The sequence below is a fragment of the Capricornis sumatraensis genome, chromosome 2 (genome assembly GCF_032405125.1).
Source record: "Capricornis sumatraensis isolate serow.1 chromosome 2, serow.2, whole genome shotgun sequence".
NCBI lineage: Eukaryota > Metazoa > Chordata > Mammalia > Artiodactyla > Bovidae > Capricornis > Capricornis sumatraensis.
Window position 1 is genome coordinate 133274905 of NC_091070.1, and position 13005 is coordinate 133287909.

Below are 13005 nucleotides of genomic sequence, written 5' to 3' on the forward strand. Positions count from 1 at the left end.
ACTGAGCAAATGAACACACACCAGGCAATGTCTAGATGAGTACTTTGAACATGGCTCTCATGACTTCTGACCTTGGCACACCTAGAGGAACTTGTGAGGCTTTCAGGTATGATTCGAACTGGAAGACAGGGGCAGATCCAATCTACTAGCCTCCCTGGGAAGTCCTTCTCATATTGCAGTCCAGGGCCATGGAGTCAGTGGATGAGTCTATTCTGATTCCTGCTGCATCCCCAGTGCTTGCCACTCTGCCTGAGGCATGTTTGGAATTCAGTATGATGATGACTGACAGACTAAATAGATGATGTAATAGGAAAGGGGGAGGGGGTTATTGGTTCTTTGAGTTTTACACGAACCTGAGAAAGGCAATCAAATCAACAACCCACTCCAGTATTCTTGCCTGGGAAATCCCATGAACAGAGGAGCCTGGCTGGCTACAGTCCACAGAGTCACAAATAGTCAGACTCGACTCAGCACAGCACAGAGAAAGCAAGTCAAATCAGGACCTTCCCACTCCATGCTGGGAAACTCGGACACTTTGAAGCACTCCTAAAACATTTACTCTGCCTTTAAGTGTCCTCTGCATCCAAAAAGCCCCCAAACAAGGCCCAGCAAGCCATTCAAAGCCTTGACATGTATAGAACAATAAACTGTCTCCTATCACCAGGGCTAGTGGTGTGGTGGTTTAGTTGCTGAGTCGTGTCCGACTCTTGCAACCCCATGGACTGTAGCCTGCCAGGCTTCACTTTCCATGGGATTTCCCAGGCAAGAATACTAGAATGGGTTGCCATTTCCTTCTCCAGAGGAGAGGATCTCCCAGCTCAGAGACTGAACCCATAACTACTTCATCACAAGCAGATTCTTCACTGATGAGCCACCCGGGAAGTCCCGGGCTAGTGGTAGAAAACATAAAACTTGTGGCTGGGAATTAGAGGGCAAGGACCCACAAGTATAATATTTCAGTCATGAAGCCACCCCGCTGAACACTCAGGAGGAACCCCTCTAGCCCTTCTACATGAATACACAACAAACCAGCGCAAGGAGAAAGAGCCTTCTAAACTAGTCTTTACACTGTCGTGTAGTACTTATGAGGCCCTTGCCCTCCCTGTGCCCCATGCTGGCAGACAGGAGGGTCAGAGTGATGCAGAAAGGCAAGAGCACCTCTGGGCTCTGCATTGCACTATCCTGGAGGATTGGTGGTCAGGAGGCGCACGTGAAGGGGATCACAGCTTTTCAGTCATAGTACAGGCTTAGGTAGGCCAGACGGTTCTGACGCTTTCTAAAGTCTTTGTCTGTGGGCAGCTGCAATGAAAGAATATTATCTAGGTCAATATTCAAATGAGAACCCACTGCCTCTGGTCTTCCTGGCTCTGTGAAATAGGCATGTATGTTATACCTGTTGTGGCCTAGCTGAACCTCAACCCCATAGTAACCTAGCCTCACTGAGTGTCTCAGGACTGCTCTGGACATCTACTCTTTGTCGTCTTACTCTGGAAATGTCATACTAGGAATTATTTTCTACTTGGGAAGTTGTCAAGTATAGCTGGTAGGACTTCCCTGGTAGTAGAGTGGATAAGAATTCACCATGCCAATGCAGGGGACATGGGTTCCATCCCTAGTCCAGAAAGATTCTACATGACATGAGCATCTAAGCCTGTGCACCACAACTACTGAGCCCACACCCTAGAGCCTGCAAGTCACAACTGCTGAGCCCACACCCTAGAGCCCGCAAGTCACAACTGCTGAGCCCATGTGCTGCAACTATGGCAGCCTGTGTGTCTAGAGCTTGTGCTCTGAAACAAGAGAAGCCATTACATTAAGAAGCCTGAGCACTGCAAGGAAGTAGCCCCTGCTGCCGCAACCAAAGAAAGCCTGCCCATGCGCAGCAATGAAAACCTAGCACAATGAAACATAAATAAATAAATAATTATTTTAAAACTATAGCTGGTAAGCTTCTTGAAAAGAAAAATCATATGTTTAATTCTTGAATGTTACCCATAGGCTCTAGCATAATCATGTTAATACATTTGGCATTTAATACATACTTGCAGAATTAATCCCACGTTCCACTGGAGAATAAAGGGCACCTCAGGAATTATGATAGCTGACATGGACTGAGCATTTATTATGCTCAGTATGGCACTAAATACTTTTCTACAATATCTCAATGTTTACATCTTTATCAGATAGAGTCTATTATTATATGCATTTTAACACTAAGCACACTGAAGCTTAGAAAAGTAAGATTATTAGACAAAATCACACAGCAAGCAAATATGGAACTAGAATTGGGACCCAGGTAGTCTGTTCTAAAAATCCATGTTCTTGGCAGAATGATCCACAGCCCTTGATGATCTAACACTAAGTAGTGTGATGGGAAGAGCACTGGCTTAGAAGTCACCAGATCTAGGCTCTATTTGAGCAACTTCAACAAGCCACTTAATCCATCTGAGCCTCAGTTTCCTCCTCAGTTGCAGAGAATAATTATTTTGGACTAACCACAGAAGACTATTTAAGGACTAAATAAGAAAATGTGACTTCTGTTCCATCACACGCACTTTAAAAATCTAGTGAAATCGAGTAACTCTCCAAAAAAATTCCCATATGTATATACACGAAATTGTGCAAGTAATTTCAGGGGAACAAGGACTTAACTGAAGCTTATTCACAGACTCCCGGTTAAGAATCACTGATACACATAGAAGAATTAGGTAAAGGGCTCCAGAGAAGTCCAATAATATTACCTCAGCTCTCAGGGTTCTTTTCTGTAGACATGGAACCTGAGCCCAGTCTGGAGATCCAAATTTCATTGGCCATCTGACTCTCTTGGGTGACTTTATCTCTGGGTTGTATGTGGTAGGGCTAGAAAACATACAGAACATCATGTGTAATGAGTTAGCGATCATATATAACCTTCCACCCCTAATCTAGAGTCCTAACCCTTTGGGAAAAGGCAGTCAACTGATTCACATAGGAGTCCTTTGCCTGTCAAAGTATCTCTAACTAAGTTTCAGTGTTCAAAGTATCTAGTCTTGACAAAGTAAAAACTCAATTTCAGTTTAAAATATTTCTGGAAGTTCAGTCTCCTTAGCTGAGAGATCAAAAGATCCCAGAAATGGTGGATGATAAAGTTAACACAGTGATGCGTAAGTACTGCTCATGATGTAAAATTGAGGAGGAAAGAAAAGTGCTAATTTAAAGTATCAACGATCTGGGGTCAGTAAAGTAGAACCATGTAAAATTCCTTGACAATGGGATTATTTAATTATAGCCTTTGTTCATAACATTCTTTTGGTGTAGACTCTTTGCTGTGGAAATAACATGTAGAGTGGACATAGGAATCAAGATTCAATATCTCTATTCCTTACTACAACCTTGAAAAAGTTACACTCACTCTCTGATCTTTGAAATTCTCACCAGTGGAAAAAAAAAAAAAGACCTTGACCCCATGCCCTACCATTCCACACATTCTCAATGGCTTCCTAAAGCACAGAGACTGCCGCCCTTGGTCTACTGGCCTATCTATGTGCTATAGCCACCCCCACCCCTACCTTCCCCACCCCATTCTCACTTCCTCTTTGCCCACAATACTGTAGCTACATTAACCTTCTTTCTTTTTTTCTGCACACCAATTTCCTTCCCAATAACAGCCTTTGTACTTGAAGTTCCTTCTGCCTGGAAAACTCCGGGCCTAGATTTTCACAGGGCCAGCTCATTCTTGTCATAATGATTTCAGACCAAGTGTCATTTCCCTAAAAGATCTATCTTGACAATATTTGCCAAAATATATAGATTTTAGTCCACCACTCTGTATCATATCATCATCTTGTTTGGTTTCATTCAGCATAACACCAGGTCACCTTACTTCCTAGTGTGTCTATGACAGCCCCAGCTAATGGCTACTGTCTTGGTATAATTATTAATAAGACCCCATTTCAAGTCTCAGAAGTGTCATGTGCTGACTAATAAATTATATAGTCACTCTCTTTGTTACTATTGATATTTTCTTGTTTGTTTGCTTCTCATCTGTCTGGACTCTAGAATGTAAGCTCCAAGAAATCAGGAATCTTGTATGATGGGTTTAATGCAAAATATTTGGAATCCATAAAACTGCTTGGTCTTTTATAAATATTCATTGAATGAACCACTACACTCTACCACTGTATAATTTCTAGAGATCTAGAAGGCAAGAGGTTGAATCTTTAAAGCTAGATGGTTTCTTATTTAGAGGGCATGGTTGGGATGAAACCCCTTTTTGTACTTCCTTTCCTATTGCTCTTTGTTGAAGTGCAGCAGAAAAAGGGGCACATACCCAGGATAATAAGAGTCCTTTGAGTGTGTTCGAAAGCGAGGCAACAAGGCATTAAATGGAGCAAAATTTGGTTTGTGTGTTTGCTCTTGAACATTCACTGTCTGGTACATGCCTGGGTAAGGTGTCATATCCTATTTCCAAGAAAAAGATCAATATGTTAGAGGGTGATATATACATGTAAAGCCTTTTAATTAGAAAAAACAAAGTTATCCTCTCCCTGTCATGTATCATCTATGGTTTAACTACCTCAATCTATAAAAATGGCCTACCGTAGGTAGAAAACCAAGATAAGTGTATGGTTCAGCTACGTAAAGGTACCTAATGCTTAGGCTGTAGAAACAAATCTATGAGGGTAGAGAACCATGGTAACTTATTACAGTTACTACCACCACCATCCCACCATCCCACTCAGATTCTTCTGGAGCCAGTATCCCTCTTCCTGAGCTTAAGCGTCAAGAAAAAGTCCAACAAGAGATTAACAGAAGATAATTAAGACTTGAAATCCAGTTGCACAAAAGAGTGCAGAAGTTGGAGTTGGTTTTTTAACTGAGAAGATATTATATATTTCATATAATTATATGATGTGTATAAACAAATCTTCCAGTATTTTACAAGCAAGTGTCTCAGGGCTAAAACCTTGCTTTGGTGTTATTTCTTCTTAGAATCATTTTATACTCTCCCAGGACACTCACACACACATTTGCCATGTTAACATCCATGCTTTTAAGATAGGTTTTTTAGTGGCTTTTGCCCAAAAGATTTTTTGTCTTGAATTTTGGGCATATTCTTTAGGTAGCCTCCAGCTATGCTCCCCAATGCAAATACATTCAGCAACATGGATCACAGTGAAATCTAAGCACATTCAGTCATGTCTAACCTTGCTAACTGGCTTAAACCTCATGGCTGTTCTGGCGCCAAGAGTGTATCCTTTTTTACTGGTCGGGATCTTGGAGAGATTGTATGCCAAGCCATACTTCTTCAGGTGTTATGTAGAAAACAAAGGAAAAACACATATAGAGAACACTATAGTTATTAAAACAGTCTGAACTTAAAGTATTCCTGAATATTCTCTGCCAAAGTTGCTCTTTCTTTCCTGATTCTTCTGAATCATGACCATGCAATTACATAAGTAACACAAACAGTTGCATTCCTACAAAGGAATGTGGCTAGATAGGTAGAGAGAATGCCATTTCTATACATTCCAGTGAATGTATAGAAATTTTTTTACACATTTTTCTGGGTCCCACAGAGCTGAATCTGTTCTAATTCAACTATCAGTATGATTATACAATTTCATAAACTACCTATCAGCACAACCACAGTCCAGGTTTGGACTAAGAGGAGATACTGAGTCACTGGTCCTTGTGACTGTGAATAGTGAAGGAACAATACTGGGAACTGCATGAGGCCCAGGCTTGCATTTGGTGGGGAAGGCAAAGGGGAACAGTGGCTCTTTACTCTCTGGTTGTAGAGGACCAGGGCACTTTCTCATGTTGGGACCCTGATGGTCACAAATCCCACAGGGCTTTTATTCGGGAAAACTTGGGTTTCCTTAGATAATGGTCTGGGAACTGAGACCCATCTAAGGGAAGGTGAATACTCACATCTTCTGCTATGTAACACCCAGGCCCTCTGTTGGGGGCTCCCCTAATAGGGGGAAATGTGTTTCCCAACAAGCTTGGGGGATGGATGTGAGGAAAGATCTTCCTATGTTGACGTGTTCCAAAGGAGTAGTTAAGCAGCGGCTCTGCAGATAGAGAAAGAAGAGAAACTTCACATGAGGAAAGGCCCCTTGATTTAAGTGAGAGCTTCAGGGCTAGTGAGGGGTGGGCCGCGGGACAGAGCTCTTAAGGGCAGACCCTTAAGAAAAATCCACGTAAAGGGTAGCTCAAATCTATGTAAAGAGATGAACTGCATTTTCCCTCCCTTTGCCCTTCTTCTTTCCCAGCCTCCCTACTCTTCCTCCTGCCTCTACTGTAGACTCCCCTACTACAGCCCTCCTCACCTGCTTTAACGAAGCACATCTCAGCAGCTCCACCAGGCCCGGGGTTTGTGTACTGCGTTGCCCAAGAAACAGAGGCGGGGCTGGGCAGCCCCAGCTGCCCAGCTCCCACAGAGGAGCGGCTCTGAGCTAGCCTACTCAGCAGTGGGGATTCCTGCAGAGCCCGCTTTGGGGCAGGAACTGCGCCTCCCAGGCCAGGAATCCAGGGGAGTGAGAACTCTGAAGCTGGGCAGGAGGTAGGGGGTTTGCTAGATCCAAGCTGTAGGCTGAAGAGCTTTGAAAGCTGGGCCACTGGAAATGCACTACTGAGGAAGGACGGACTCCTCCACGTGCAGGATACCCTGAAATCCAGGCTGCCAGGATCAGGAATGTAGAAAAACACAGCCTCTGCAGTGATGATCTATGGAGGTGGGCTTCCTGGGCAATGCCCAGAAGAGGGAAGTTGGGAACCTAATGGAGCCTAGATAGTTCCGTATTAGGCCTATTTTAGACCCATTGTTCCTTTTCTTCAAGGCACTCCCATCCGGTTACCCCGTTATACCCTTAAGAGGGGCTCAAGTCTATAAAAGGTCTCTTTAAGCAGAACAGTAAGAGCATAATGGAATAAAAGAAGTGCTTACATTTGGAGGCAGTTACTTAATGTTTAGACTTCCCTGGTGGCTCAGAGAGTAAAGCGTATGTCTACAATGCAGGAGACCTGGGTTCGATCCCTGGGTCGGGAAGATCCCCTGGAGAAGGAAATGGCAACCCACTCCAGTACTCTTGCCTGGAAAGTCCCATGGATGGCAGAGCTTGGTGCAGGCCGCTGTCCATAGGGTTGCAAAGAGTCAGGCACGACTGAGTGACTTCACTTTCACTTTTCACTTTCACTTAATGTTTAAGTCCCAGGTTCCTCATCTCTAAGTTAGGAACAGTAATTCCTTTTTATAGGGTTGTTGAGAGGGTTAAGATAACAGGATTAAAGAGGGCCATTGCCTAGTGCTTGGTAGGTCACAATAGGAGAGGTTTTTATTACTGCAACAGTATCTAGCCAGCCTAGGAGTACTCCCACCCTAACCTAAGAAGAAATATCAGGGTGTATGATGACTTCTTTACCTTTGTCCTAGATATTAACCCTAACTTGTTCTCACTTGATTTTAGGATAACTTTCAGAGTTGGCAAGTGTGGCAGGCAACAGAAAGCACGGTGTGATAGTGTTATTGATATATTCTGTCTTTGGCTTCTAAGAATGATCTTGGGATCCACACATACCCAGGGTTAGCAGTGTCTACAGGCATGATTTTATAGCTCTAATGCAGGTTCCAAGAGAAGTGATCCTGAGTCCTAGAGGATATTTTGGAAACTTAGAGAAGTCTTCTGGGCTTCCCAGGTGATACTAGTGGTAAAGACCCCGCCTGCCAATGCAGGAGACATAAGAGACATGGGTTTGATCCCTGGGTTGAGAAGATCCCCTGGAGGAGGGCATGGCAACTCACTCCAGTATTCTTGCCTAGAGAATCCCACGGACAGAGGAGCCTGGTGGACTACAGTCCATAGAGTTTGCCAAGAGTCAGACATGACTGAAATGACAGCACAGAAGCCTTTTGCTTGTTAAAAATTATTGAGGCGATGCTCCTGGTCAGTGAACCAGGAAGGCTGGATACCTGTAGCTCATTGTGCAATTGCACAGTGAATTGTGTCAAGTCCTATATAACAAACACTCCAATGTCTTCCTGGCCTCTATGAAAAAAAAATTATATTTGACATGTATACAAAAAAGACAGTGTTTTGTTCTTTTTTTTCAAGAAGTAATGCAGAAAGCCCAGTAATATAGGAGAACGTCTTAAGAGAAACAAAACTTAATTGGAATAACAATATGGTCTCAACATTATTGAACAATTTGCTTCAAGTCTCCTTTCTACTCAAAATATAATTGTAGTAACAATGATGGTAAACAAAATGTAAAGAGACATAGTATTAATTTGATTATTTTCACTGTCTTTAGGGATATTAATATTTGTAGTACCCACAGTGTTTTTTGGAAATTAGTGTTTACATTATTAGTAACATGAAACAAGTCTCACAAAGTATTTTGAAATTATGACAACATATTCTTCACTGGTATGTTGGTTTGCTTCAGACTAATTCTCCAGCTGAGAAGAGATAGAAATACCAGATAAAACATACATATTTCAAGATATCAGAGATATAGCAAAGAAAAAAGAATCTGAAGGCCAAAACCCTGGAGAGAGGGTGAGGCCAAAACCCAAAATGGTGAGCCCAACAGTTGGTGCTGTCGTTCCCTTTGAACATTCGCTAATTAAAAATCTCACTGAGAAGCAGAGAATTTGAGCAGAACTTTGATCAAACAGTCTCTAAAAACGGACTTTTAGTTAGGAGGCTAAAGAGATAAAACTCAGCTATAAAAGTAAATAAATAGAGTAGCTCTCAAAAAAAAAAAATCCTGAAGTTTAGTTTTGTATCAACTCTAGTCCCCAGCTCCATTAAGATAATCTATTTCTACCCTTATTGCATACCCAAAACAAAAGTAAATCATCTTGTACAATAGCATGATTTGAGCCCCAAATAAGTTGTATAATTTTTAAGCAAAATGTTCAGCATTCAATATAAATCAACCTCTTATATCAAACAAAACACCTAAGTAGACATAAACCCAAAAGGAATCCAGCGATTGGAGTATCAAGAGTGGACTTTAACTGTACTTGGCTTCAGGTTTTACAAGAAGGCTGAAGACTGCAGCGTGAACATAGGAAGCAAAAGAAAGCAAGGAAATTTGTGATCATGAAGCAGATTCTTGGCTTCTCAGGTACGAGGCTAAAAGAAAAATATAGATTACACTCTAAAAACAAAGTCAATAAAGACCTCAGTGTACTTAGGGAAAGAGAAAATTTCCCCCATCAATCTTTATGTTTATGTTACTAATATAACACACAAGAGTGTCCACATACATCCAGATTGATGCAAATTTATCAACTTTTCATTAAAGTCAATCCAGACATAGTACAAAGATAGACTGTATTTTATGTATATTTCCTGTATTATTAATTGTGTGATGGTAAAATTCAGAAGTTAAACAGAATTTCAGGTAGCTCTAAGGATTGTCAAGAATCACTGAATCTTTAAGTGATGGATTTTTTGAATGATGATCATGTGTAAATGAAACTTTGCAGGTGACTACTTGGAACAGAATAATAAACAAAATTTCATATGTAGCCACTTTTGATGAAGAATTTTTAAAGAATTCAGCAGGTCCTGTCATGTACATTTCTAACTATGATGATAGCATCAAGGGATGTCTGATGCTTATGGAGACTGTTATGGACTTAAGAGTTAGTTATCTGCTTTCCTCATTTGACTGTGTATGAGGCCATTGTATTAATAAGAATTACAATTCTAGGAAACTACTTCCCCTGGTGAAGTGGTCTAATTGAATGGGGATAAGTAATTCAACATTTATATAATGTTTTAAATATATTTTATCTCATTTTAAAACAATGGATTTAATGGTATTATATCAATTCAGCAAATGGTAAAGGTGATAATTATATTTAAGAAACTAAATGAAAAGATGGAGAATTTTAGAAACAGTAAGAAAAAAGCAAATGAAAAATGTGGAAATAAAAAGTGCCATCACCAAAAGTAAGATATGAATTCATGGGGAACAGAAGATTATAAAAGTTGAAAAGAAATTAATGAAATGAGAAATGAATCAGAAGAAAGTATACAGACCAAAGCTTGAGGAGGCAAGGATAGAAAATACAGAGGCAGAGGAGAAACAGTGAAGAGTTCTAACACACATGTATTTGAAGTTCCACAAGGAATGGAGAGAAAGAGAATGTGGCAGATGCTAGAGCTGAAGAGATAATGGCTGAGAATATTTCAGAACTGACGAAAAACATTTAACCAGAATTTAACAACTGCTATAGTCTAAAGCTTACTCCTTGGAAGAAAAGTTATGACCAACCTAGATAGCATATTCAAAAGCAGAGACATTACTTTGCCGACTAAGGTCCGTCTAGTCAAGGCTATGGTTTTTCCTGTGGTCATGTATGGATGTGAGAGTTGGACTGTGAAGAAAGCTGAGTGCCGAAGAATTGATGCTTTTGAACTGTGGTGTTGGAGAAGACTCTTGAGAGTCCCTTGGACTGCAAGGAGATCCAACCAGTCCATTCTGAAGGAGATCAGCCCTGGAATTTCTTTGCAAGGACTGATGCTGAAGCTGATACTCCAGTACTTTGGCCACCTCATGCGAAGAGTTGACTCATTGGAAAAGACTCTGATGCAGGGAGGGATTGGGGGCAGGAGGAGAAGGGGATGACAGAGGATGAGATGGCTGGATGGCATCAAGTACTCAAAAGACGTGAGTCTGAGTGAACTCCCGGAGTTGGTGATGGACAGGGAGGCCTGGCGTGCTGCGATTCAGGGGGTCACAAAGAGTCGGACACGACTGAGCGACTGAACTGAACTGAACCGAAAGCAAGATAAATACAAAGAAATTTTCATTTGGTCATATGATAGTGAAACATATGAAAAATAGAGAAAAATTTGAGATTGGCTAGATAGAAAAGGCAGGTTACTTTTAAGGAAGCAACAATAAGCCTAGAGGATGAACTCTTAAGAGAAACAAGAGAAACTAGAAAGCAATGGAATAGTGTCTTTAAGTGCTAAAGAAATAACAGTAAAAAGGATGGGATACATATTCCATATGAAGACTAACAAAAACAAAGTTAATGTATGTGTACCAAGATATGAGGGACATAGAAAAACTGAGCAATTACTTCAGATTGAGGTATACTGATGAACACAATGTAATACAACATTTAATCCTGGATAGGATCCTGGATGAGATAGGAAAGATATGTTGTTGGGACAACAAATTTGAATAGGGTGTGTGGATTTTCATGTTGATGTGTGGCAAAACCAATACAATATTGTAAAGTAAAATAATAATAATAATAAAAGAGGGAAAAAATAAAATAAAAACAAACAAAAAAAGAATAGTGTATCAATCTGATTTTCAAATTGAAAGAGCTGTTCTGATCATGGTTTTTGAGAATCTCAGGGAGGGTAACAGTAGAGTTTTTAGAAGAGATGGGGAATCATTGCAGAAAAAAAAAGTATATCTATATCTCTCTCTCTCTCTATATATATGGAAAGAAATAGAAGCAAAATTTAACAACTGAGGAATTTGGGTGAATGGAGCTGAGGGAATTCTTTGTACTGTTTTGAAGCTTTTCTTTAGATTTGAAACTTTCAAAATAATAATAAAAAATATGTATGTATAATTATGGGTGAGAAAGGAAGCCAAGATATGAGAGAAAATATAAGCAAGTGAAAGTGTTAGCCGCTCAGTTGTGTCTGACGCTTTGCGACCCCATGGACTCTACCCCACCAGGTTACTGTCTATGGAATTCTTCAGGCAAGAATATCAAAGTGGGTTGCCAATCTGCAATGTACAATAAAATATCCACTACCCATATTTAACTACTGAGCACTTGAAATGTGGTTAGTCCAAACTGAGATGTATGTAAGTATAAAATGCACACTAGATTTTAAAAGCTTAGAATGAAAACAAAGTGTACAAACCATGATTTAAGTGTTATATTGGTTACATGTTGAAATGATAATAGTTAGATTTATTTGGTTAAATAAACATATATTTAAGTTAACTTCAATTCTACTTTTTGCTCTTTTAAATGTAACTGTTAGAAAATTTAAACACATTGTTTGAATTGTATTTCCATTGGATAATGCTGATCTCTAGAAATAAAAGCACTTACAGATCAATAAGGAAAAACAACCTATTTTTTTTAATTGGTAAAATGCTTGAATGCACACTATAGACAAAAAGAATATCCAAATGACTAGTAAATATATTAAAAACTGCTCAATATCAACAGTCAAAAAGGAAATGCAAATTAAAACCACAATGACATACCCACCTGATGGGTAAAATTATAAAGATGGAGAAGAGTGCTAAGGATGTGAAATAGCTAAAAACCTTTAATACACTTTTAGTATAAGTGTAAATTGATACATTCACTTTGAAAAATAGATAGTATTTACTGAAGCTGAACATAGACATCTCTGCGATCTAATAATTTCTACTCCTTATATGTTCTCAGCAGGAATGCATACAGTTGTGTTCCAAAGACATTACAAGAACATTAAAAGCAATATTACTCCCCAATAATACTCCCCAAACTAGAACAACTGAGTGTCCATTAACATTAGAATGGAAAAATATGTTGTGCTATACTCATGTAAATTAACACTATACAGGAATGAAAATGAATAAAATCCTGCACATTTAATAATGTAGATTAATCTCACAGAGTTGAATGAAATAATTCAGACATGAATATTTACACACTGTACGAGCAAATTTACATGATGTTCAAAAATAGGCAAAGCTAATCTATATGTTAGAAGTCGGGATAGCTTTGTAAAAGAGAGTGGAAGGAATAACTAACAGGGAACTTGAGGAACACTTGGAGTGAAAGCAATGTTCCATTTCTTTTTAAATTGAGGTATAGTAGATTTATAATATTATATTGGCTTAATGTGTGCAACATAGATTCAAAGTTTTATTGATTATACACCATTTATAGCTATTATAAAATATTGACTGTATGACATATATTTGTATCTTATTTATTTTATACATAGTAATTTGTATCTCCCAATCCCCTGC

At 39.6% G+C, this 13005-nt stretch overlaps 1 protein-coding gene across 1 annotated transcript; it reads right to left on the bottom strand.

Moving 5' to 3' along the window:
* Positions 1–1230: 1230 nt before the first annotated feature.
* Positions 1231–6333, bottom strand: LOC138074184 (ciliary microtubule-associated protein 3-like). The gene is made up of 6 exons (XM_068966250.1): positions 6315–6333; positions 5914–6056; positions 5187–5285; positions 4310–4440; positions 2742–2859; positions 1231–1299 (listed from the first exon to the last, which is right to left on the bottom strand). The coding sequence occupies exons 1-6, from the start codon at positions 6331–6333 to the stop codon at positions 1231–1233; spliced, it is 579 nt and encodes a 192-aa protein (XP_068822351.1).
* Between the last annotated feature and the right edge of the window lie 6672 nt (positions 6334–13005).